Raw genomic sequence first — 27,800 nt, forward strand, 5'->3', positions numbered from 1 at the left:
TCGACAACCAAGCAACGACGAGCGCCAGCAGCGAAAAGGAGAGCCCTCTGCCGCCGCGAGAATGACGACGCTGACCGCCCACTCTGACGTGGATCAAGCAAGTCGATGGAAGAAGGCCGCACGAGCCAGACGTGCCAGTGGAAAAAAAAGTTCGAGTGATTATAAAGAAAAACTAAAATAAAAAGGCAACACGTGGCGAGATCCGAAGAAAGATCTTGCATCTACAAAACGCCGCGCTGACGGAGGAGAGGGCACTTTCGACGAAGATAAGCGTGGGAAGTCAGGGGTAAGCGAGTCTCTAGTCACAAAGTGACAAATTATAAAGAAAACATAGGCTGACCATCAACAATTTATACACAAGGGGAAGCTGGAGGCCCGGGGCTTCGCCTTCTCTGTCCACCCTTACGCCTCTGGCCCGAGTCTCCTCTTGCCCCGCCCACGTGGTGATCCGTATTCTTTACAGATGCCCGTCGGTACCCCGCGTGGCTCCCTCCAGTAGCTCGTATCCCGGCAGGATCCCGAGGCCGCTGTCCGGCGATAGCCTAGGCGCTCTCGGCGACACCTGTTGGCACTCCCGCGTGATCCCCCTCCCGTAGTTTGTGGCCCAGCAGGATCCCGAGGCCGCTGTCCGGCGATAGCCTAGGCGCTCTAGGCGACACCTCCGTATGATTCCCTCCAGTAGTTCGTTACCCAAAAATATCCCAGGGCCGCTATCCGGTGACTGACTAGGCGCCCTTAGGGATACTTGTTGGCGTTCCCGCGTGATCCCCCTCCCGTAGTTTGTGGCCCAGCAGGATCCCGAGGCCGCTATCCGGCGATTGCCTAGGCGCTCTCGGCGACACCTGTTGGCCCCCCCCTCCGTATGATTCCCTCCAGTAGTTCGTTACCCAACAATATCCCAGGGCCGCTATCCGGTGACTGCCTAGGCGCCCTTAGGGATACTTGTTGGCGTTCCCGCGTGATCCCCCTGCCGTAGTTTGTGGTCCTGCGGGATCCCGAGGCCGCTGCCCGGCGATTGCCTAGGCGCTCTCGGCGACATCTGTTGGCGCCCTGTATGATCCCAGTAGACCGACAGGGTCCCGGAAGTACTGTCCGGCGATAGCCTAGGCACTCTCGGTGATACCTGTCGGTACTATCGCATAGCAAAGACCTTCGTATTAATTCTGAGTTCGATGGGGTCGTGAAGGCGCTATCTGGCGATAGCCTGTGCGTTCTCGGTGAAACCGACTGTCACGTCCCATACGGTTCTCCCCCACTACGATCGCTCCCGTCCGCGGGACTGCCTCCCCGTACCCATCGTCGGTCAGAAATTCGGAGTCCCGGCTAAATATTCTAAATATTGCTGTAATTTCGACCCTGGAGTAGATTGAGATATGTACCCCAGCCAAGATCGCTTCCTTACACTGTCTGCCATGGATGGGTCTTTCCTCTGGCTTTGCTTGCCAACCTTGCCCTGGGGAGGGGTTCTCCACTCCTCCTGCTCCTCCCCCCCTAGGGGACACAAACACAAACAACACATCCATTTATAACAAACACGAAGCGCAACAACAATTAGTTGTATTGATGGAAGGGCCATTGCCATAGCACCACATATGTCCCGGGCATAAATAATAGATTTTCTAGCCGCACCGCATCGCCCCCCACCCGCCGCAAGGCACAGATGTATGCAAAGTTTTTCCAGCAGTCGGGAGAGCTGCAGCTCAAGTTCCAGAATCCGTACTGGCACTCGCACTCGCACTCACATCCGAATCTCGAATCCATTTTACACTCGTAGGAAAATCCCCACGCCACATCTCTGACACTTGCCACAGCCGAGGGAGGCAGGCACCCCCCCCCCCCCCTCCCCCTTGTGTTAGATAAATTGCAGTTTAAACCTACTTACAACCATGTGTTGGCCTTACCCCCAGCTGCTGCTGAAGGAGGTGCCGGGAAGACGTGGAGCCCTGTGGCATGAGGCAGAAACAGAATGGAAGACCACGATTGCCATAAACATTTTGGGGCAGAGTCAGCAAAAGGATAGTCGCCTCCACAGGGAGAGTGCGGGACTGAAAGCATTGCCAATGTTGCATGCCACATGTGAATGCAGTTTTTTTTTAACCCGTTCCCGTTTCGTTTTTTCATTCTTTTGACTGCCTGCCAACCTTAAAATTGGAATAGACTCCGGCTTTGGGGGCCCCCTGGCATTGTGCGACTGTGCGGCTGTACGGCTGTACGGCTGTAAGCGGCTCAATATATTTTTAATATACTTAGTCCTCGGATGGCATTGGCGATGTGGCGACATTGTTTGCCCCGGGCGGCGGCGGCGGCTGGGAGGGATCAGGGGGTTGCCTGGCAGCCAGACAGTCAATTGCGAGCTTTTGGTGGTAAAAGTTAATACGATTTAACCGGCTCGAAAGCCACAGACAACTGCTCTACTCTGCCCTCCATTGAGCAGCAGAAATATGCAAAATATGTTGAAAATATAGAGCCAAAGGAGGGGCGGGGCAGTTTCCCCTTAACAATATGTATTAGGCCACTTGGTTGTGGCAGTGGCAGTGGCAATGGAAGCGCCAGCCGTGGGCGGGGCACAGATTTGTTGAGCTCATTCGCTTCATGAATAATTTGCGCCACAGCGTCGGCAGGCGTCCCTCAAGGGATGCTGCCACCCCGTAACCCTAAGACCACCCCCTGCTTAGGGGCCAAACAATAAACAAATGGGCAAAAACATATGCAAAGTGGTGAGAAAGAACAGAAGGGGCACAGAAAGAGAGAGCCAGTGGCAGGAGAACGTATTCAAATAGAGTTGACAGTCGACGAGTGACGAGTGTGCCCCCGCGTCTGTGTGTGTCTGGCATCAATGGCGTCATCCTGCAGTGTAAGGAATCCTTGAAGTAAGCAAGTCATCTAGTCATCAGGATATACGCCTGTGCCCCATCTCCTGCCACGTCGCCTTTTTTGAGTAGCAAACAAATGGTCTCCAGGTCTCGGAGCGCGATAAAAACGTGTGAAAAAGGCATTTGGCAGAGGCCTTCATCCCAGGTCCTTGGGTGTGAGAGAGTCCTATCTATCCTTCGTCCGGCAGCAGCAATCTTCACTTCACCTTTTGGCAAATGATAGTTTTTATCTCTCCCTCTCTCTCTGTTTCTCCCCTGTCTCTCTCCTGTATCTGTTGTATCTCTGGTCCTCGCTGGTCTACCGGCAGACGAGTGTCGAGTGTTTTTCGGGCTCGATGAGTTATGGTTGCTGCATCAAAAAGGCTTTGCACCCCAGCCAAAAGGAAGCAACACTTCCGAAGGTGTCTCTCTCACTCGCTGCTTCGATTTGTGTGTGTGTGTGGCATCCACACATGACCATCAGCATCATCATCAACATCAGCTTCAGCTTCAGCTCCAGCTCCAGCCTCACCATCAACATCAGTCTTTGGCGTTACGCTTCTCCTGGCACTGCTGCAGGGAGACAAACGTGTGCTCAATTCATCACTTGCCTGTCATTGGCCGTCTTCCCAGTAGCCGCCAGCAGCCAGCATCCTGCCTTCCCGCCTGCCAGCCAGCCAGCCAGCAGCAAGGATGCCTTCCTGCTGCAGATAATGTTTATTGGCCTTCGAGTTGGTTAATTTTAATACCGCACACTGCCTGATTTATTGCCAGCCGCTGGACAATTGAAGGGCTGCTGCTTCCCAGGGCAAATGGCAATACAATAAACTGCACTTGCTGTGCTGCCCCTCCCCCGTCCTTTCCTCCTTCTCCTGCTCCATGAGGCATCCACTGTCTCATTAAGTTCGTGGCAGCCACACGGCAACGGCAATGACAACATAAAAAACTCGTTTACCTGCATTAAGCGAAACACTCAGCCGCTGCTTCGGTTGTGGCATAAAGGAAATGTGACGGAGGGTCGAGGGGGCGAGGGGTACGCTGCTGCTGATTCCCAGCCGGATGCCACAAGTGCCCCACTGTTCGCACGTGAAGAGGAAAAGCTGCTAAAGCTCAAGTCAAGCGGCAGCCTGATGCCACTGCCTCCTGCCTCCTGCCTCCTGCGTCGCCTCCTGCAGCGCAGAGGCCAAAAATGCAAATCAGCTGTAAAGCGAGGGCCCCCCCCACCTTGCCACCGCCTGAGCCTCCGTCCGCGCCTCGTCCTGTGGCCCCAGGACCTCCATGTAATTGCGCGCACTTGGCGGTTAATGGGGACGACACGAGCAATCCTCAAAAGAAAAGAAATGTATGAAATTTGTATGAAGCAGCCAGCGCGCTCTCCGCCGGGCAAAAGTGCAAGTGCCCCTCCAATGAAACACACAATGAAATGGGGGGCATGCCACCATGGGCCTGCCATTTCAGGGACACCAGGGACGCTAGAGCATGCACGTACTGTACTTGAAACTGTACTTTTTCCATTTGAACGATCGGATCTTGGCTTTCGTTTTGTCGCCGGGAAAACTTTCCTTTTGGTTACCCTCGAAGGGCGCTTCCTCTCCAGCCCTGGCTTTGTTTCACTCTGAATGGGGGGGGGGGGAGAGACCCGCCCACATCTCGAGTCAAACTCATCTCGTCACCTGCCACGCTCTGCACTGCACTGCACTGCACGGCACAGCACTTCTGGTCCTTCATTCATTCACTCACTCAGTCACTCAGTCACTGCGGATGTGCTTGGGAATTCTGCGTCAAATGCTTGCCTCAGACTGCTCCTGCCAAGCCCCTCTCCGCTCTGCTCTATGTGGCATTGTTATACTCTTTGCAGGGGGTTGTCTATTGAAGAAGCATCTGAAAGTATTCATGGGAATTTCATTAGATTCATGATTTGATTCATATTTCTTTGATATATATATCTCTTGTATCTGAACAAAAGAATAATCCCTGTTCAGAGGGTATCCATGTCTTCGTTCCTCTAAGCCACTCCTTCCTCTGTTATTGTTGCCATTCAGTGCAGGTTGAACGTTGCGTATGCGTGATTTACATGCGCTTTGTTTGGGCTCCCCCGCTGCCCCGCTGCCCCACTGTTTGCTTGTTATTGTTTTCACTCGACCAAAGCCAGCATCAGCAGCAGCGAAGAACCAGTCATTAGAGCCTGTCAACTGTAAACTGTAACAAAAATTAGCAATAGACAAACACGAGGGCCCCAGACCAGACCCACTCCTCTGCTGCTCCTTCCATTCCTTCTGCTGAAACCCCTTGACAACGCCACGTATACGTGATGTGATATGTGGCATGGCATTCATATTCTCGCATTTAACTGCGAACCAAAGGCTGCGGAGCAGTCAAGGCAACGCGACAGACGACCGACGACAGAGTCTTCATCGTTTTATGCCTTTTGTTGTCGTTTCCCTCCGCGTGTATCAAGCAATTTGTGAGCTTAATTTACGTGGAGGCTCAACTGCTAATTAACTCGCATTATTTTGCCATATTTTCTATGCCTAACCAAAGTTTCAATGAGGCCAACAAGAGGCAAAGACAACAAAGAGGTGGAGGATGGCAGGGTGGCAGTGGCACAAGCAAAGGCGCAATCTTGGGACACTTTTGTGACCCACTGACTCGGTGACTCCGTGACTCGGTCGCAGTGTTCCTCCTGCTCCTTCCATCGCTCGGCTTCTCTGTGGAGAAGAGAGAGCTCTAGGCTAAGAGAGCAAGTCCTTGCCAAAGAGAGCCTTCCGCAGGAAAAGAGAGAGAGAGTCCTGACGAAGAGAGAGAGAGAGCGACAATCCTTGGCAACATTCGATGGCTGGCTGACTAGCAACATGTGGCACGGAGGCACTTTCAATTATCTATGCGAATGCGATAGAAAATTAAAATAATGAACACATAGAGATACTCCTGTGGCACATGCCTCATGGGTGTGTGTGTGTGTGTGTGTGTGTATGGGTGTGCATTGAAAATATGTAAATGCTGCGGAATATATAGAATATCTATACGAGTACGCGTATATGTGGCATACTCGTCGTACACAAGTGTCTGTCTATATCTATATCTATAGATGGATGTGGCATGTGGAAAGTGGAGTGGAAATTGCGGCATTTACGTTTACGTTGTGGCGCGGGCCAAGGACTTTTACCGCCTCTTCATCATCAGCTGCTGCTGCTTCGGCTTCGGCTTTCCCTTCTCTAGATTTTCATACTACTTCTCCTCGCTTTCTTTTTTTTTTTTGAAGTTTTTCCGCTCCTTATGGCTCATCGAGCAACATTTCCCAGCGTTCTGATGGCCTGCCTGTCTGGTGCCACAGGACGAGGCACAAGGACACCCAAAATAAACATAATCTAGAGCTATGGATGGGGGGCTCTTCTGCGGCGGGTGAATGCATGGAAATTGTCGTTGTCTCTGGAAATGCTAAAAGCGTCTGCCACAAAAGCAGCAGCAACAGCAACAGGAGATAGGGGACAGGATACGGCAGGATACGGCAGGGGAGGGAGCGGCAGAGGGCCGTGTGGCATGGCACATTATTTAATCAAGCGTAGAAATTGAATAGGCCCTTAAAACTTTTGCCCCGAAGGCACTTAACCCGCAGTGAAAATGGAAATTGACGACATCTCAGGCCGTCGAGCAGCAGGCAGCAACTTGAAGAATCTCCCAAAAAGTCCTAGAGATATAGAACCCGAATGCCTCGCAACTGCAGGGCCCGAATCAGCCTTCAGCAGATCCCAGAATCAGATGAAGCATAAAAATGAGTCCGATAAGGGAGCAGATTTCATGCAAAATTGGTAAGCCAATAACCTGATTACTTAATTGCCAGTTTGCCAGTTTTGCGGGGCGATGGCTTTTAGCCCTGCCCTTGCCCACTCTCGTCCTTCATCCTTCATCCTTCATGTTTGTTGAGAGTCTCATAAATTTCACAGCTCCCAAAGATGCGAGAATGTCGCTGCAAATGGAGCAGAAAGCGGTGTCTGGCAGGGGCAGTGACTTCGGTTGAGTGTCTGTCCTCCGTCTGTGGCAATTGAGTGTCGCGCGTGGCAAGAGGAGGTGCAAGGCATCACATTTGACAAGGGTTAGGCCACTGCTGTCAGCCAGGAACCAGGAGTCAGGAGCCTGGAGCCTCCCCTCCCGACCTCAAGGTGTCATGGCCCTACACTGCAAAAGAGAATGATTGGACTATCCTTTCGTTGTAGAGTTTTCCTCCCATTAAGAGGTGAACTTTCCTCCCCCACATATATAGTAATAATTGTTCATTCATTTCATATTCATTGCCCGGAATCTATTCCCCAATTAATGAAAATTCGAGCACCGAAATCGATTGGCAATTATTGCCACAATTTTTGGCGCGAGTACTCGGCTTTTTTGTGAATCAAATGGCCTCGAGTGGGGTCTGTGTGGCACGAGGAGGATGTGTCTGGGTCCAAAGCACCAAAAGGCAAAGCTTCTGCAAAGTTAATTTTAATTCTCACGCTCTTTACAGCTGCCATTACTGGGTGGCAGTGGCCCCCTTGTCAAAGGTCCATTTCGTATGGCGTTTGGGGCAGGAGAGGCACGGGGCACGGAGTGAAGGTGAAGCTCCATTCAAAGTGGAGTGGCGTGTAGGAGGCGGAGTCCTGTGGCCCTTTGGCTGACCATTTCCCTGGCTTCCGCTCAATCGCTGGGCTCGGAGCTCGAACTACTATTTGATTTCCAGCATTGATTTATGAGCGTGTCCGGTTCACGTACAGAGAGGCCACTCTGCCCCGTCCGTTCCCTGCCCCTGCCCCTGCCCCTGCTCCTGCCCCTGCTCAATGGCTCCACATCCGCATCCCATGTTCGTGTTTTGTGCCTTTGGCAGATTTGCTTTCGACTCGACTCGACTCCAGTGAGAACCGGCGACTGGCAGCTGATTGCTGCCCCCCAAAAGTCAGTAAATTAAAGTTCATTCAGGCTGAGCCTCAGAGATTGCCTCCGTGCCCCTTCCACCTCGTCTGCCACACGCATTTCGTAATTTATTCGCTGGCAAAAACCACAAAAGCAAAATAGATATTTATTAACATATAAATTATGCATGTGATTGGCCTGGAAGCCAGTCTGGGGCAGTGTGGGGGGGCAGTGTGGCATGCCCCATCGGACAGCAGGTTCTTTGATGATTAATCGACGGACCAGCAGAAACCCCTTTTTAAAGCCAAGTTGCGCGCTAATTTGTGTGGGATTTTAAACCCCATATTTGTTGGGGCAGCTGCTGCCACAGCCACATTCATTCTGATGTTGCAAGTGTATATCGTATCCTTCCTTCCCATATCCATCGTGGGCGTTGAGATAAAGGGCGAAGCGAAGGATAGTTCTGCCCGTCACATAAATCGGATCAATAAATGATGATATTATGCCACCGCAGGGACACATTCAGCTGCCACACAGGGAAGGCACACAGGGATGGCGTCCTGTTCCTCCTTCTCTGGTATTCTGGTATCCTCGCAACGCCTCTGCTGCTGCCAAGTCGTAGGTGGCAACACATTAAGATAAAGTGACAACGCCTCCGTGGGGCAGTGGACGACGACAGCGCCAACGACAGGCACCATGCCATGGGGCATGGGACGATGGGCCATGGGGCACGGATGCGCTGCAGAAAGGGGTAGATGAATGGTTGGGGGGGCGTGAGGAATGAGGGCGAGATGAAGGACAAACAGAAATCAGGCGGCAAACATCAGGAGAACGAACGCTTTGCGTTGCGATGGCATTGGCTTCAACACACAAATGAATTGTATGACATTTCCCTTCGCTGCGTCCTCGCATCCTCGCGCCCTGTCGCTCCTGGAGGGTGGGGGAATGGGTGGATAAGCTTTTATTTTCGCTTGGCATTTTATGCGCATCACGCATACGCACTGTTACACGCACACACACACACACACACCGAGACAGATAGAAATACAAATGGAGATGCCAGCAGATGCGATAGCAGGAGCATAGATGTGTTTGTGTGTGCCACAAGCACACATACTCCCAGCGACATGCACAAAAGCAAACAGCGCGAGCGAGCGCCCCGCTTTGCATCAGGCCAGGGCGCCAGGGGTGGAGGGGGGCGGCTGGGGGCAAGGGTTGCGCTGGCTATAATGACATTTAGCTTTCGAAACAATGTAAACAGCACAGCGGCGGCAGAGGCAGCAGCAGAGGCCAAGACAACGTCGAAGTTCAAAGTTGGCTGCTGCTTTAGGCCGCCAAAAAGTTGTCCTAAGTACGAGGGTACACACACAAGAGGAGAAAGTCTGGGCCAGATGAGTGTGTGGCATAAAGCAAAGGACAAAGGATCCCACGGACGAGTTGTATGCCAAGGAATTTTGCATGAGAAAGCCTAGCAGAAAGCCTAGGAATCATCGTTCCCGATGGCGACCGCAAACAGTGAGCAGCGCCTGTAACTGCTTCCATGCCCAAGCCCCCAGCAGGAGTATCACACAGCGAGTCAGCGGCAGCGGGTCCTTCAGCAGCAGGCGTACCACCCCTACTACGAGGTACAGCAGTAACCGACTGTCAGGTAAACTGTCACACGGCTAAAACCCCGAAGCAGAAGCCATAAATTCATGGCAGACGAAGGGGGGGGCGCCCGGAAGCGACAGCAGGCAGGTGTAGGCCCCCGCCCCCACTTCTAGTGAGAGCCAGAGTGGAGCCGACAAGACGTCGACATTAACTAGGCCAGATATTGAGACAACTGAGAAAACTCCGGGCAGCAGGACGGACTCCTCCAGGTAGAGGTACGTAGAGGACCCAAGCGTTAAGCTGTTCCCAAAGACCCAAAGACCTCATGCATATTGTCCGAATGAATGCCAAAGCTGGAGGCAGTCCATCCTCCTCTTCAGCCTCTGATTAAGTGCGGCGATAAGAAGGAGAAATCGTTATCCAGAAGAGAGGGTAGAAGGGACCTACAGAGCCACAGAGCGGCAGAGAGGCAGAGTTATTGTTGAGGCAAATTGATGGTTTTATGGACAGATGGATGGGTGAAGGCGAGGGTTACAGGGAAGCACCATTTATCCTAGCCTTGGTGCCTGCTTCCTGCCCCCTTTTGTTGCCTTTCCGAGGGGAGAGGGATAGGGTGGCAGTGCGTGCATATTCAAATGACATATTATATAAGCATGTGAAAACATTTACGCTCGCTTGTAAATATTTCAATTTATTTTATGCCCTCCACGAATCATGTGGCATGTGGCATGTGGCATGTGTGTGTGTGGGCGGGGTACGTATCTTTTATGTGCATCTAGTGCTAGTCCTGCACTCAACGGAGGATGGGGGGCATAAAGAATGGCCTGCCATAATCATATGCCAATAAAAAGTCGGTTAGCAGCATCAGTGGGGGATCCGGGGATCCTCCTCCGTTGGGGAATGGGATTGGGGATTGTGGATTGTGGATTGGGACACACGTTATCATTATGCGCTACATCGCTTACACATGTGGCATGAACGGACGGGATGGAAGGCAGAGGAGGCAGAGGAGGAGACACACGCTTTATAATACATTCAATTCATGGCCAGAACAAATGATGTGGAAATGTAAAATAGATGCCCAGGGCTTTCAGGGGTCCAAGATGCCGCAAGCCCAGCGTGTGGCACACACATATAATGGTGGGGATAATCGCACACACTTCAAATGGCAGTGGCAGAGCCGCAGGAGGGGTGTGCGGGTAGGAGGGAGGCCTTGAATTGAGATCCCCAATTGGAAACCCAAAAACCCTGTCACGTTCTCCAATTCCGATGTCAATGTTGATGTCCAGCGGCGGTGGGGCGGGGGATCGAAGGGGGGGCGGCGGCTGGGGCAGGAACTTCATTAGCTGCAACGATGGCAGCGTTTAATTTTTATGGTCATGTGCCTAAATGCAATACTCGGTAAAAGGAGGAGAGAGGGCCAATCGCCGAAGCCACTTTTATGGCTTCGAAGCCCCTAACGAGCTCTAATTGAACAGCAGGACGAAGGACGAAGGGCAGGAATAGCAGCAGGAGGCGGCACGGCACACAGACAACGCAACGGATGCCCCGGACGGACTGGACTCTTGGCTTTTGTAATTGGCTAACTGTTATTGTTAAACGGAAAACGAGGCAACAACGAGGCAAGGACGAGGCGAGGACGAGGCGAGGACGAGGCGAGGACGAGGCAAGGACGAGGCGGGTGGAAGAGAGGAAGTTTCATTGGGCCGTAAAATGCTTGCTTCCAATTTCCATCGATGGAAATCACAATCGAACATTAAAAGTTCAGGAAAGATGAAGTTCTGCCTCTGCCTCTGCCTGTCTGCCTGTCTGTCTGCTGCTCCATCACTCATACGCAGTGTGTGGCAGTGGCAGTGGCATCAAAGGCATCAAATGCGGCAAAAAGGCAGTCATTAACCGACACATGCGGCCTACCGCCCGTGTGGCATGCCTCACTGTCTCCTCTGCTAATGAAACGAATGATAATGGCGGCAACACGACATAATCTCATTAGAGTTACGATATAAACGATATATACGATATATGTACGATGTCCACGCATATAAATATGCCTCGATGGCAGGCCATCAAGGGAGGGTGCCACATGTGTGCTGCATTGTTATGGCCTGCCACACTCCTTGGGCTATTAATTGTGCTTAGTCGCCGAAGAACGGAGGGGCGGGGGGGAGAGGAGTCGTCTTCACTTAGTAATCGCATGATGGAGAGAGGCAGCAGTGGCAGTGGCAGCGTCGCCTCCAGATGTGCCTGGACCTGCAACACCGATAAGGAAGCGATGTTGCCCCATTTGGCGTCTTCATATTTCAGGCATTTAAGGACAGGCCTTTTGCCCCTGCCCCTGCCCCTGCCCCTCGTTACTCCTTGTGTAGCTACCACATTCAAGCGACCTTTGAACTAGTTTTCAATTAAAACTGCAGACACTGCAGGGCATGGTCTGGTGGTCCTCGCATCCCCTTTGTGGCATTTACTTAGCATTTAGTATTTTGTATAAAACTACAAGAAGATTCCATAAATCACGAAGGGCTCCAAGCCTCAGAGCCCCAGAGCCGGAGAGCCGGAGAGCCCGAGAGCCGAAAAGTGAAAAATCGCAGGACCCCAATTTTAATTAAAAGCGTGCAAAACACGATACTCGACTTCTACTATGTGGCATGCCACCCACTCTGGCAAACAAACACACACACACACACACACTGACAGCAAGACCAACACTCTCTCAAGTCGTATACAATGTTTTTTAAGGAGCAAAAGCCTTTTGCGAAAGCCTTTCCTTGAATAATGATTGAAAAACAAGGCTGGAAACACACACCGATGCCTCGTGAGAGGCAGAGAGAGAGAGCTCTCGTTGCCCCTGCCCCGCGTCCTTCGTGTAAGCTCAAGAATGAAGTTTGCCTTAAAATAATTTGCAGGCTGTCCAGCAAACCGGAACCAGAACCAAAACGAGGCACAACGCCTCCGCCTTTGTTTGCTTATTTGCAGAGACCCATTTGTTGCCCCGCCCCCCCGATGGCTGCCCCCCCCTTGTACGTGAGCGTTTCCCCCATAGAGGAGGAGACGTAGACGGAGAAGGGGCTTCCTCCAAGCCCTAGAGACGGCGACAAAAGTCTTTAATTTCTGCCTCCGATACGATGCGATGCGATGCCCAACGAAAGCTTTTGAAAGCCACCGAAAACGGGGGCGTTAACAGGCAACACAGTGAGACAAAACTTGCCGTTTATTTGCAAAAACAACAGCAACAGTATGGAGGAGCCCATAGATAAATAGAAGCATCACACACACACTTACAGAGAGAGAGAGAGTGGGGCTGGGGCTGGGGATGGCGATACAGCCGCAGGGTATCAAGGGATTAGTTCTTGCACTTGAACAAATATGCAAAGATCCAAAGTTTGTCTTCTTTTAATGAGCCACAGGGAGGTGGCAACGAGGAGCAGAGGGCGAGAGGCCTAAGGGAGGAGGGACCTCCTAAAAGAGATGTAAACGTTGTAAAGGAATCAGTGGGAAGCCCAAGCAGGGTATTAGTCGTTTATTAGCAGGGGTAATCAGGAAACAGTTCTTAGACTCAAGGAAACAACACTCAACATTTCCAGAGCTAAAATGGAAGACCAAGATGTAAAATAGAAAGCCGTTGGGGGTATGTAGCTCACCTTACAGGGTATTCCATGAGTCTCACAGTACCAGGTACGAGTTGGAGTTGCAACCTCGCAAGGAAGCCTAGTCCTACCTAGTCTGCGCCCAGAGTGCAATGGGTATCCCTCTAGTTTGTAGTACTCTCTTGAACATTTCCACTCTGCGTGGCAGATAAGTACAGCATAAGTATAAGTAGGATATCGAGGTATGTATGTATGTACGCGCCGGGTGCCTCCCATTCCCATTCCTAGACGTAGTCCCGGGCCTAATAGCGTTTTGATACCCGCACATAAACAACAATGACGGCAGGCAGGAGCCACAGGAGCAGAAAGACAGGGAGAGGAGCGACGACAATAAAATGCAAAACCCTCGCCCAACCCCTACTCCCACCCCGCCCCTCACCCTACTCCCAGCCCCACCCCCACTTCCACCCCCTTCAGAGGTAATCCCAACCTGATGCTGCCTCCTGCTGGATGATGATGATGCCGCTGCTGTCTGTTTTGTAGTGTCTGCTGGCTGGCTGTGGCCTTAGAACACGAGCGGGTTAATCGCAAATGGTGGAGGAGGCGAGTGAAAGTGGTAGCAGGTCGTGGGAGTGGGGGGGAGTCAGAAGCCAAATGCTTTTTCGGATTACATAAAAGTAGGCACTTATTATGCTGGCAAGCGCACAAACGACGTTGCGATTTATTGTTTGACGTTGGAGGTCAGGGCTCCTGGATTTGACTCCGGAGTCCGCCCAGCCACAACTCCGGACTCCGGGGGCTTAGCACAAATGTTGATCTAATCCAGAGACAGACAGACAGACAGCCACAAACAACACCCCACCACACCACAGGCCATGACGTGACGATGCCCCATTCTGCATGCCACACACCAGACGGAGACGCGGATGCAGCCATGACTACGGCGAATAGCAAAACAAACCCCCGTTTCCGCTGAAGGCCTTGATGAATGGCTTTGGAGTTGCACTCACATGCAGGAGGCAGCAGCAACCAGCAAGGGGTGGGAGGTGGGCAGGCAGACTGATGGAGGGCACACGCGTGTGTGTTAAGTGACCCAGTCATCCCAGCCATGGATGGTTTTGGAGGCAAGGCATCCCCGTTAATGTTTTTCCGCACTCAACCCATCAATCCCTGACGCCAGACTTTGTCTGACATTATCCGAATGACCTTTCATCGGAGAAGGCCGGCTCCGAGGGCCAAGGGCCATCGAAATGGCATTTCAATCAATTCATAGGCCCCCGAAATTGCCTCCAAAATGGCAACCTGGGACGAGGGATGACGGGTGGGTGAAAGAACCTACACTCAAACCACTTAATGTCACAATAAAAATGTAACTAACCATGAAAATTACATGTTTCCCAGCAATTTGCTAGCATTTGACAACCCTCAGACCCCCCACTCCGGCCATCCTTCAAAAGGAACCCCAAAAGCCCCGCTCCGACAACTCTCTGATGTTTGTCCTTTGAGTTGTGTCCATTCTGGCCATAAGGATGAGGTTATGACGGGCAGAAGGCTCCACAGAATGATGTGGAAAATGGTCTCCGAGTTGTAGATGTGCACCAGCAGAAGGGGGAGGAGGAGCAGGGGTGGAAGGAGCAGCTGCAGGGAAGGATGTGGATGTGGATGTGAATGTGGAGCCCAATATTTACAAGAATATCAACAACGTAGCGTTCGTGTTTTTCTCAGGGACAAACTTCTTAAAATGTTGTTTCTGTTGCAGAATTATTGGAAAAAAAATCAAATAAAATACGAATAAAGCAAGCAGGAAAATTGCAAAAAAAAAATGAGAAATGAAAAATAGGGATGGCGGGGTGAAAACACAAGATGAAGGAAAAACTCAATGGTGGAAAGGCAACGTCCGGGGAAGGAACGAAATTCCCTAGCAATAAAATTTACTTTTTATACCCGATACTCAAAATGAGTATTGGGGTATATTAGATTGGTGGTGAAAGTGGATGTGTGTAACGTCCAGAAGGAATCGTTTCCAACCCCATAAAGTATATATATTCTTGATCAGCATCAATAGCCGAGTCGATTGAGCCATGTCCGTCCGTCTGTCCGTCCGTCCCCTTCAGCGCCTAGTGCTCAAAGACTATAAGAGCTAGAGGAACGATGTTTTGGATCCAGACTTCTGTGATATGTCACTGCTACAAGAATATTTCAAAACTTTGTCCTGCCCACTTCCGCCCCCACAAAGGGCGAAAATCTGTGGCATCCACAATTTCGACGATACGAGAAAACCAAAAACGCAGAATCGTAGAGAATGACGATATCTTTTAGAATCTGAACCAGATCGTATAATTATTATAGCCAGATTCAAGAAAACAATTTCATTTTTTCTCGCTCTGTCTCTCTCTAACACACAGGTTTCATGGTCGGTTTTGCCAATTGCAAAATATGAGTTCAAGGATCTCAGAACCCATAAGAGCTAGAGCAACCAAATTTGGTATCCACACCCCTTTGATATCGGACCTTGACCGTTTTGTGTCAAAATTTCGCCACACCCCCTTCCGCCCCCGCAAAGGACGAAAATCTGAGGCAACCTCAAATCTCAGAGACTATTAAGGCTAGAGTAACCAAATTTGGTATCCGCACTTCTGTTAGATCTCACTATAAAACGTATATTTTAAAATTTCGCACCACCCCCTTCCGCCCACACAAAGGACGAAAATCTGTTGCATCCACAATATTGCAGATTCGAGTAAACTAAAAACGCAGAATCATAGAGAATGACCACATCTATCAGGTTGCTGAATCTGGATCAGATCGGATCATTTTTGTAGCCAACGAGAACAAATCAATTTTTAGTGGCTACGCAGCGCGTGACGTCACGCTCAGACTGATTTTCTGTCTCTCCCGCACGCACTCTTTGTCGTGTCGTTTAATATTCGCGGCGTCTGCCGGAGGAGATCCATACTGACTTAGTATCGGGTATAACTGTAGAGTTGCGGTGTCCGCAGCAACTCACAACGTTCCCCCTCGATTCATGTGTTGTTTTTCTCATTTTTTTTTTCACTTTGTTGGCAGCGAAATGAAAAGTACGCGTACAACCAACCAGTCATACATGCATGTCCGATACCTTTCTTATATATCGAAAAATATCTAATAAATATATATAGAAAAATAACCGCAAAAATTGTCAACGTTTACATTCTTTGGTTTCTCTTTCTCTGGTTTCGCTATTTCTGGTTCTCCTCTCTTTTGTTTCTCTCTCTTTCGCTCTTTTGGTCTCTATGCCGTTTTCTATTTTCTATTTTTATACGTTTTTCACTTGAGCATCTTTGCATCGCAATTCGAGTGGAAAATTGACATATGTTTACTTTGTTGCTCCTGTTTTTCCACTGCTTTTCCTATTTTCCTGGCTGCCACTCCTTCTTTGGTTGTTGTTTTTAGCAAAGTTTTCGTCCTTTGGTCCTTCAATCGAATAGGTTGCCGAAAAGTCGAGCGTCATTATAGTCGTTGTACGCTTCCCTCGAGACGGTAGAGAGCCGAAAGAGTGGTACTTGCAACACGGACAATGGCTCCAAGACTCTCCGAAGGATATTGCAGGACCTTTCAGAGTTGCCACAGTTGAAAATACTCTCTAATACTCTCTAGAGATCAACAAATCTATTCGTTTGTGTTAGATAGATTTAGTATATATCTGCATTTCTCTTCGGTGGACCCATTCATCCTTTGGTTCCTCTCCTTCTCCATCTTTCGATACCTTTGAAAATTCACTTATTCAATTATTTCCCCCTGATTAACCTTTGATCTGTTGTCCAACAACTTTTCCCATTTCCCACAACTCAAAGGGAATCCCCGAAGCCCTTTTGCCGGCTCTCGTTATGGCCATGGCCATGGCTCGGCTCCGGTTATGGCTTTGGCTATTGGCTGTTGGTTGTTGTTGGCTTTCTCTCTCGTAGCTTCTGGGTTAATCTCTTTCCGGCTCCTGGATTGCAGTGCATTCGGAATTCCCTTTCAGTGCGTGCTCATCGTCATCGTCCTCATCGTCGTCGTCATCGTCCTCGTGCTGCTGCTCATTTGTGCTCCTGCCAACCTCCCTCGTCCTGTCGTCTTGCATTTTGAGTTGCCATAAAAAAATTAAATTAAATTATTGAAACATTTTATAACATGTTTCTTCTGCTTTTTCTCCTGCATACACTCCCGCATTCTCTGCTGTTTTCCCCCCCTCTCTCTCTCTCTCTCTTCATCTCTCTCTCTCTCCTCTCTCTCTCCGCTGTGTCCCCGGCATACCATGGCACATATTTATTAAGCAGAATGATACGAAAGATACGCGATGTTCAAGCCATGAAAGCCATCAGTGGATAGTGGCCTAAAGGGGGGGGGAGGGGTGGGATGCGGTTACCATCAACAATTGGATACATCTCTCTGCCCCCCTGCCCCTCCCCTTGCCTCTGTTGGGGTCTGGGGTTAAATTGCCCATCGAAAGGCCGCCTGGGGGGCAAACAATCGGAGGCTGATGCTGCTCTCTCTGCTCCTGTTGCAAGGCCATGCCACTGCCACTGCCACTGTTGCAACGTTAGCTAACCGATTACCATTATGCAGTGGCTGTGTCAGCAGAAGGGGGGGGGTGGGCTCATCATTGTGGCAGGAAAGTTGCAAAGTTGCATGCAACTGCAACTGCAGCCGCACAGAGAGAAAATGTTGAAAAACGAATGCCCATAAATGATTAATGGCCAAAGTTGCGATTCCGCAAACACTTTTCCATAATTTTATGCTCTCGAAAATTAGTCAGCGCTTTGCCACCCCCTCTCCAGCTCACCCCAACCCAACCCTTTTCTCCCTCTCCCTCCAGAGACACATCCCCAAGCCCATTAATGGCAATTTATAACAATTTTTGTCTGTTGAAAAGTCTTTGCTTACTCTCTAAAAATATTTCACCAACTGCCATTGCAAATGAAGTGTAAAAAGGAGATAGGTAGGGGTAGGGGTAGTACATTCCAAAGAGGCGTGGCTTGCGCCCAAATTAGAATCGGAATGAATGCAATGTTTTTTAAACTCTCCCACAGAGACCGACCCCGAAGGACGAAGGACCGACATGAGAGCCAATTTACATAACCCAGAACAACAAATAGTTACAAATTGAAAACTTTTCTCTGCCAAGATTCGTAAGCGATTGTCGGTGCCCCCAAAGCAGCACTCTGGGTGGCGCTGGGCTGGGGCTGGGGCTGGGGATGGGGAGGCGTCTCCCATTGTTATAATCAAAGTAGTAGAGTGGCAGACAGAAATAACAAGAGAAACAGCAGCAGGAAAACTGATTCTGACAGCCAGACAACACACAGCAGAGCAGAGAAGCGGAGAAGCGGAGGAGCGGAGGAGCAGAGAAGCGGAGGAGCAGACAACCGGAGAAGAGAGCACCAGTTAGAGAGATACATTCAGTGGAGATACAGATACTCAGATACATTGCTCCTTTCGCAATGTATCTACAAGATTGGAACGAAAAAGTATCGACAAGTTTGACGCTTTATGGCATTGTTTAGTGCCGCACATTCCGTCCAAAAAAAAAGAAGGAAAACGTTTTTCAACTTTCACACAATTGCGCCATTTGGGCGGGGTATGGGGCAGGGGCAGGGGCAGTGTAGAGTCGACACAAATCTGCTGACGGAAGCTCTGGTGGGGCACGGCACGGCGCACACACACAGCCGGAGCCGTAGCCGGAGCACTGCTTTTTATACGGAAAACGTGCAGAAAGTTTGAGTGGAAGCTTAGGAGGGAAGAAAGTTATAAAACAGTAGATAATAAAATAATAAAATATATGTATTTGTGCCCCCTCCTCCCCCCCCCTTCTGCCTGTTGGTGTGGCACACACATAAACTTTTTGTTCGAGGCGATAAAATTACATGTCAAATTGAATGTAACCTGCTATTTGTGCCCCGCATTACGAGTCCGAGTCCGAGTCTGAGTCCGAGTATTGGTGCCATAATTAAACGCCCCCCAATCAATGGCTGGATGGGGTTGGACGCGGCATGCCACATGATGGCTGGATGGTCAATCATTGGGGTTTATTTGATGGCTTCCTTTTATAGCAAACTTTCCAGCAGAGACAACAGATGAAGACACTTCTCTTCGTCTGGCCCAATGGCAAATGATGGAAAAATGAGTTCCGGCGGCGCCTGGCGGATGACCTCAGACGCCAAAATAGAGACAGCTTCGGCTCTCTCTCCAGAGAAAGTCCCCAAGAGCAAGAAGCGTATGGGTCGTATGAGTAATGTCTCTCTTTCTCGAGCATTATTTAAATATTATATTTCACTTTTATTCACGAGAATGGCGCATAAATCAAAAGCAAAATCTTCCACAGGAATCTCCAGAAACAAGGGAAAGTTTCGCCTTCAATAAATTTCTTTCGGGGGGCAAAACTTTAGAGGAATTCGAATTTGAAAGCGAGACAATTGTGGCACTCATACGAGGAGATTCGAGGAGAGACCATTGTCTGGGAAACACCCATTGCTCGGCATCAGAATCGGAATCCAAATCCCAATCGGAGTCGCAAAAAGAGTGCTTCACTAAGCCGAATCAATGCGTTTTTTATGGTAATACAATCAATCGGTCTAATCGAATCAAGGGCTGTCCCCTAGCCACCCCCCTCCCACCCATCGAATGTGCCTCAAATGGAGCGTTTTCCTTCGGATTGTCATCGTCCTCTTGTGTCGTGTTGCCACCGATAAACTATCGCTGGGAACAACAGCAATATGCATAAAACTTTATATGGCATTTAAATCGTGGCAGCCTCACCCTTTTCTCCTGTTGTTGCCACATGCCTGCTATCCCTGCGGCTGTTATCCTGAATGGGGGGGGGAGGCACTGGCTATGGCTGTTGCTTAGTGGCCGAAAGAGAGAGAGATAGAGAGAGAGGGGAGGATTTTTGTTAACTCAAGCGTCACAAATGCCGGAAATCGAATACAATTTGTAATTCTGATGAACAGTTGAGCAAAACTTAAGCATCGTCGGAGTCGGTGTCCTGAAGTCCTGGTGTCCTGGTGTCCTGCCTGCCTGCTGTTGCTCCTCCCATAACCATTGGCATTCGTATTGCCATTCCTGATGCCCGATTCCCATTCTGATGCTCCTGATTGTCCTGGCTTTCCTGTCCAACTACTTTCGGCATATTTCGACCTGGAGTCCCCCTTCTCTCTTTTGCTTTTCCTTTTTGCTTTTGTTTCTCTGGCTCTCATCTCTCGTCTCGTCTGTTGTCTCTGGCTTCCATTTTTTCGTTATCGAGTTGTCGGCCCATAGCCGTGTTCTTTGCCAAATTGGCGACATTGTTATACTCATTGCGATGCGAGAGGCATACCCAGGGGCATATGGCAGCCATGGGAAAGGTATGTCACAGGCAGCTTAAACCGATCTTAGCACCTGAATCTATTAGAACAGTTAGTTCCAGCGGCTGATTAGGGCTACAGAAGGCATCTTCCAAGCACTGGGAACATTACTTTTCCCAGGTTATCCCCAGGTATCCCCTAGTCCGAATCGAATCTACAACAACTGCTGTTCTTTTGCTTTGTTTTTGATGCCCTTGGTAGTAGTTTTTCCATCTATTTGTCGGGCGTTGAGTCCTGTCGCTGTCTACAGGTTTACTCATCTGTTTTGGGGCTCTGTTAAATTTTCGCACACGTAGCAGCAGCGGCAGCATAAAAATTGACACCGATAATTCGAGAGTGGAGTCCCGGTTTGAACGGTACAACGTTACGTATACGCGATACGCGATATAAACACGCACACGCCCCGAACACATACATCACATCATGTGGCGGGGGGGCGGAAGGGCGGAGGGCGAGGGAAATTTGTCGGTCGCGACACACATGAGGAATGAGCAATACAACGCAGGGGGCAGGGGGATGTGGCGGGGGGCAAAGGAAGTGCCTGGGATGTTGTCGCTGTGGATTGGGGGGATTGGGGGCGAACGATGGCGATATGTCGCGTCGCTGTTTACACAAACAAAGTTATCAATTTTACACACGACAGTCGGAGCCCCCCTGCACCCCTCCCTCCCCCTTCCCTGCCGTAGGTATGAGCCAGCATTTCCATCAATTCGGTATGCAATCAATGTCCAAGTCGCCAAGAAGCCCCTTACGCAGAATAGCTGCCGGCGGAATAGCTGGCAAAGGCCAGAGGGTAGATCGAAAGGTTAGACGCAATATGATCTGCCGAAGGTCCCTTGTCCCACAAAGGGATTTTCGAGTAGGAAAAGTAGGAATTACATTTTTCGCAGCATACTTTTTGGGGCCACTTCTAATTATAGAATTTGCTGGCTTTCCCAGGGACATTGCCCTTGCTGAGGACTCTTCAAGTGTTGTCGACATTTTCAATAATTTTCCAAGCCCCCCTCCGCCATAATTGTGACAGCGTCTCCCCCTTGCCGCATGTGGCCGTGTGGCAACAAAAAAATTCACTTAAGAGAGATGGATGGAAAAGCGCGAGGCTCTGCCAAAAACAATGTCGCCGCCTTTTAAATTTGAGGAATGTTTGGCTTGTTAGTGTAAAATAATATGAAAGACAGAGGCTTATCGAGCAGGGGTGGCACATCGAGGGGGGGGTGGTGGAGGGGTTCTGCTTACTTAGGCGCCTGCCGCCTCCTTGGACTCCTCCATTCCATTGTCTATTTGGCGACGAAAAGAGCAAGGAGTCGTAAGCAGCAGGCCTGGGGGGGGCTGCATGGGACAGAGGCTGGAAAAATTCCACTCAAATTGCATTTATTGGAGAAATATTTATAATAACTTTGAAATTCAGTTTCCAAAGAAAATATGCTAAACGGATTTCAGGAGGAAAGAGTGGCATGTCCCTCTCTTGTGTGTGTGTGTGTGTGCGAGAGAGAGAGAGGGAGAGAGAGGGGTCATAGCCAGAGCTGAGGCATGTGACCGTGTGTGTAGGTGTCGTGTCTGTCTCTATGGCAGGAGGCAGCAGGCAGCAGGCAGAAGGCAGAGAAATATGTTAGAAAATTAAAATCGAACCATATGTTGCCTCATCGATTTTGATAAGTCGCCTGCCGCCTGCCAAAGTGGCAGCCAGTGACAGCAGGAGGAACAACGACGAGCAACAGAGGGCACCCATGGCCGCCGCTTCATATCCGTTTCCGCTTTTGGCACAATGGGAGCGCACAATGCGTGCCACTTTCATTCATTGTGTGTGGGACTGTGTGTGTGTGTGTGGGGGGGGCTGGGGGGGTCATGGGCTCGGGGTGTCGCCTTCCAATTGAAAACAAGCTTGTAAAACGCGCCTTGTCATGCATGAGAGTTTTCCTGCTCTGCCTTTTATTATTGCTGTTGTTTCCATCACTCCATTGTTGCTCCTTCCGCTGCTGCCGATCCTCCCAACATTCTGGTGCTGTTGCGTGACACAAATCACATGTCCATGCCCCATCAAATGTGGCACTGGGAGTGCTCCTCCGCTCCTCTGCTACTCCGCTACTCCCCTCCTCCGCTCGGCTTTGTAAATATTTCATAAGCCACGCATCTCGAATGAAATTTAAGGATACAAATACCCTCACCACCTTGCAGCCTTGCTGCCTTACTGCCCCCCCTCCTCCTTACACCTCCTTCTGCTGCATGAAGCTCCTTTGGTTTACAATTCAATTTGGCTCCCAATAAATGTTTCGGCAACATGTTGCTGCTGCGCCTGCGCCCTGCCGCTGAGATTCCTCTTAGAAGTGGCATTTGCATAATCTGAAAGGAAGGCTTCCCTTCTGGTTCATTCAGTTGTTTACCGCGCCTCAAGCCACACGCAACGTACAACGCAGCACGGGGAGTGCCACAAAGCGGATGCCGTGACTGTTCGTCGTGACTGTGACTGCTACTCGTTCGGGAATCTTCGGGTGTTCTGTGAATCTGTGACTCGGGAATCGGAAAACGGGAATCGGAATCGCAGTCGCCGCCTCATTGGAGAGTGAAGGATTTTTCGAGTGCGGAGTGACTGCTGGGTGACCGAGTGTGGCACAGTGACCGAGTGACGTAGTGGCGCGGGGGGCAATGAGGGAAGTTACGTAAAGACATCCCCCACCCCGTCCATCGTTAAACGAAAGAAACGCAACGCGCTCGAATGCGTTACGTTGCGCATGAGATGGCGGCACGCAGTTCGCGCTACATTGACTCCGACTCCGACACCGATTCCGACGACCGCATTCGCATTAACATCACCTGCCCCTCGGTCTAGTCCTTCGAGCAGAAAAGGTAGAGCCCACCTCTAGGACTCTCGCTTCCGTCCGTCCGTGTCCTGGAATATAATTAAGTGTATTATCGGAACGTGACCAGCCCGAAATTGCTGCCTGTGGGCAGCCTGCGACTCAACTAGGACATGCTCCTTCGCCTCCGCCTCCTTCGGACACTCCTCTTTTGGCTCATCTTTCAACAGCTGCGTCCCTCGTCCTCGTCCCTGCAGCAATTGAATGGACAGCTTAGTGTGTAATGAAGAAATTACCAAAAGCTTTCCCTTTACTCCACCTCCACCTCCACCCCCATGGAGCATGCCACATGCCACAGGCGCACATCTTCTTAGCTTCAGCTTCATCTTGATGATGATGTCCTGTGGGGTGTCCCTGTGTCCTGCGGTGGGTGTAAGGCGTCATGGTGATTGAAAACTCAACCGCATTGCGGTCTTGTCATCAGAGTTTAAATGAATGTTCGGCGGTTTCCTCTCCGCATTCGCATCCGCATCCGCATCTCCCCGATAAGACCGGAGCCTTGAGCCTAATCCCTTTTTCTCAGTTATTGTTTCTGTGCGGCATGGAGTGGAGAGAGAGAGAGTGCCAGGAGTGGCACGGAGTGGCGGGGTGTTGGCAAAGCGTGTCCTGTACTGTTGTTCTGGTCTTTTGTCTGCTGAAAAGTCGAGTCTCGACTCGAGTTTCGCGATTGCCATCATTTATTTTAATTACTTTTCTGTTTCCGTTCTGTTCTGTTCTGCTCTGTTCTGCTCTGTTCTTCTCTGTTCTATCGTTCTTCTTGTCATCGTCCTTCGTCCTGACGACTACCTTCTCCCATTTTACAGTTATCATTCGAGAGCGTCACAAATTGCGCGCATGAAATGTTGGTGGAATACTTTATGGCGCTGCTCGTGATCATGGGATTAAGCGCAACATTCGACAAGCAGCAGAGGAGGCACCACCACAGTCGCAGCCACAGCCCATACTTCGGTGAGTACAGCGTGGCATGCCGCATGCCCCATGCCGCAAGTAGATTAAAATCTAATCAGGCATCAGGCAAAGGGGTACTCGCAACGACAAGATTCGAAATGCGGGGAATATTTCAATTAGATTGGAGGCTATCCCTGGGATTACGAAATCAGTCATTCATTGATTGAAGGATGGCAGAAGCACAGGACACTCGAGAAGGTTAAGGGAAAGGATTAAAAATTTATTCAAAATGCGATTGGAAATAGCGAAATTCCATTAGATTGGGGTTTAGTTGTTGTCTGTAATTAGATCTAGATTAAAGACAAGACACTGATCTAGAGGCTTCCACTGGCGACACATTGATTGAAAGTCCCCTAAGCGAAAGGACACTAATTGACTTTAGGAATACACAGAAAGTCGCAGGTAATTCCGTTTTAATATGGAATTAGAGGAACTCCTATTCGGGGGGGGTTGGGTAAAATTCCAATTAATTATCTGATAGTGTGAGAGTGAAACCGGATGGGCGATTAACTTTTCCGAATACGTCTTTGTTCCACTCAACCGCCATTTTGTAATGAACGAGCGTCGATCTACATACTTTTAATGTGGCCGTATTTTCGGTATTTTTCTGGGGTGGCCGTACATTTATGGATGCCGTATCGGCTGATATAGGTTGAGTACTGAGTGATAGGGTAGTGATAGATTGAACACTATAACCTTGATTTAAGAGTTCTTTAAATTGAAATTAATTATGAGTAACCGAGGGATCAGTGTTGAGCAATATCTGGGAAATATGAACCCCACTCATTCATAAATTCACTCACAACACTCACAGGATGAATGTGAATGCCTTGAGTACGAGGCATAGACCGGCAATTGCCATTACAATTACACTTAGGGGCTTCTTTTGGAGGGAGCCTATGGGAGCAGAGGGGTGGGGCTCCCACTCATCTGTCGGGAATTGGAAGACGAAAGAGCAGCAGTAGAAGGACTTGCAGAAGGAACAGGACTCTAGTACGAGGAGCACCTGCAATTGCTGCTCATTTATAATTTATCGCCACCTGAGGTCTGTTTAGTGCCCTCATGGGTGGCGGGCAGATACGTAGGTGGAGGGCGGGCGTCAGTGGGGGCGGGGGGCGTGGTCGCGCTGCGGTTGCGGTCCCACTTTTGCCCCACTGCACTTTGTATGTAAATAACACAACTTTTATTAAAAATTTTTATGTTCTGCATGCGTGTGTGTGTGTGTGGGTGTGTGTGGCATGCCACACCGCCTGTCTGTGTATGGGGCGGAGGTTTTTTATTTTGTGGCCAGCATAAAAAGCAATTTCCAGTGAAGTGTTTGCCACATCGCATCGCATCGCATCGCCGAATATCGCCGGTGGCTCACGGATCGCATGGAGCGGTGGCATCGGATGGCTGTGGCGCAACAGTGTTTCAATTAAGTGTTTAACAGCATTTTATTGCCTTGATATTTGATATCTAAATACAAGCCCAAGCCACAAACCCACACAGAGGCAGGGATCCTGGCTCTGGCTCTGGCTCTGGCTCTCCGTCTGCCTATAAATCAATATGTGTTTATCCACTTCTACGTCCTATATCCTACATTCGCATCCAGCAGCTGTATTTGTATTTGTTTAGGCCACTCATGGATTATTAGCGCATTAGTTGGCTAATACATGTGGCACAGTGCGCCACAGTCACCCACATAAATCACTTGTGCCGTGCCTCTGCCTCCTCCTCGAGTGATGGATCATAATGTGCGGGGGGAATGGGCGATGCTTAAACTCGAGGCACAAATACTCGTTAATCAAATGAATGCCTTGATTCGAACTTCATCGAACCACACACACTACACATTCATTCATTCATTCATCCAAGCATCCATCCATCTGTCCATCCAGCTGTTTGTCCATCTATAGATACATCTATCTATCTATCTATCTATCTATCTATTTATCCATCTGCCTGTCTGCCTGTCTGTCTGTCTGGCTGTTGCTTTTCTCTCCATTAGAATCTACCATTGAATGCACTTGAATTACATTTAGATTGACATTTAGATATGTACATCCATTCATGCCTCTCGCCCTCTCTCTTCTTCAGGTTTCCTTGCCTCTGCCACCGAGCTCTCGAATCTCATTCCCGACTCGTACGATGGCGGCCTGGATCCGCTCTTTGACAACTCGACAAATCGTGAGATCATCGCCGCCTTGGGCACAACCGCCCGCCTCCATTGCCGTGTGCGGCATCTGGGCGACCGGGCCGTGTCCTGGATCCGGCAGCGGGACCTCCACATCCTCACCATCGGCATCATGACCTACACGAATGACCAGCGCTTTCTGGCGCGCCACATCGACAACTCCGACGAGTGGGTGCTCAAGGTGGTGTCCGTGCAGCCGCGCGATGCCGGCGTCTACGAGTGCCAGGTGTCCACGGAGCCCAAAATCAGTTTGGCCTACAAACTGATGGTCGTGAGTGAGTATCCTTTAAGATGGTGTTTCCCTCCGAGCTCCGCTCTGAGCATTAAGATTAGAAGGACCCACAAACGGACACTCAATTACCAAGGGCGATAAATACTTGATGAGATGGGGAACTGCCTTGTTGCCTCCTTCCGTGCAACGCCCCAGGCAATCGATTGAGTCGATTGAATCCCCATTGTGGGCGCCTTGATTACATCTCCATTACAATGGACCCAGAAGGCGGCGGGGCGGGGGGGCTGCTGCTGTTTCTCCGTCGAATTAGTTCATCAAACAGCAGCAGCCACGGCGCAGAGCGAAGGAGAAACACCCATCATTGCTTTGCTCCTTGCTTGCTTCCACTTGTTGACACTCTCCCCTCTCGCAGCTTCCAAGGCGCAAATCCTGGCGAATCGCGAGCTCTACATCCAGAGCGGCAGCGACATCAATCTCACGTGCATCGCCCCACAGGCACCGGGGCCCTACACGCACATGCTGTGGCACAAGGACACGGAGCTGGTGAGCGACTCGACGCGCGGCGGCATCCGCGTGGTGTCCGAGCAGCAGATGAAGACCAGCAACCTGGTGATATCCCGCGTACAACACACGGACTCTGGCAATTACACGTGCTCTGCGGATAATTCAAGTGAGCCACGGAGTCGAGTCCTGCCGTGCTCCTCTACAACTCATTTCTCTCTCTCTCTCTCTGTTTTCTTATTTCTCGACAGATTCCGACAGCGTCTTTGTGCATATCATTAAGAGCGAACAGCACGCGGCCATGCAGCACGAGGTGGGGGCACGTCTGGAGCTGCCACACCTCTGTCTGCTGCTCCTTTTGCTGGTGGCAGCGCTGCGACCTCTATAAGGAGCGGCAGCGTATGTTCAATGTCTGGTGGCTGGAGCCTGGAGCCTGGAGGATGTTACTGCCATCAGGAGCCCATCAGCCGCCCCATGCCCCATGCCCCGTGCCCCATAGAGGAGGCTGGCTAACGACGTCTCTCGCGTTGCAAAATCTTTCGAGAATCTCTTTTGTAAATATGTAAATTTAGTTTTTCGGTTATGTGGTTTTTTTTTGCGTTTCTCTGCTTTAAGTATTTTTATACGTAATTAAGTCCCCCTGCATTCCGCAGATGCAGATACACGGATATACATATAGAAGATATATATACACACGAAAAGATACAAAAGATAATACACACGATCCGATGAATCGCACGGATCGCATCCATAAACTAGAGATACGCAAAAACGAATAACGAACTTGTAAATAAATGTTTAATCTTAAATAATCTTTAAA

General features: G+C 50.0%; 1 protein-coding gene across 2 annotated transcripts; it reads left to right on the forward strand.

The window, feature by feature from the left end:
• The first annotated feature begins 79 nt into the window (after window positions 1-79).
• Window positions 80-27,800, forward strand: dpr5 (defective proboscis extension response 5). Of its 2 annotated transcripts, none has more exons than XM_003736784.3 (5): window positions 80-286; window positions 23,927-24,071; window positions 26,151-26,522; window positions 26,892-27,149; window positions 27,232-27,800. In XM_003736784.3, the coding sequence occupies exons 2-5, from the start codon at window positions 23,963-23,965 to the stop codon at window positions 27,366-27,368; spliced, it is 876 nt and encodes a 291-aa protein (XP_003736832.1). In that variant the 5' UTR covers window positions 80-286; window positions 23,927-23,962; the 3' UTR covers window positions 27,369-27,800. The 2 variants fall into 2 exon arrangements, with proteins under 2 accessions (XP_003736832.1, XP_001359663.3); XM_001359626.4 differs by lacking the exon at window positions 80-286 and adding an exon at window positions 22,632-23,112.

This window comes from Drosophila pseudoobscura, chromosome 2 (assembly GCF_009870125.1).
Source record: "Drosophila pseudoobscura strain MV-25-SWS-2005 chromosome 2, UCI_Dpse_MV25, whole genome shotgun sequence".
In the NCBI taxonomy this organism is placed as follows: Eukaryota; Metazoa; Arthropoda; class Insecta; order Diptera; family Drosophilidae; genus Drosophila; species Drosophila pseudoobscura.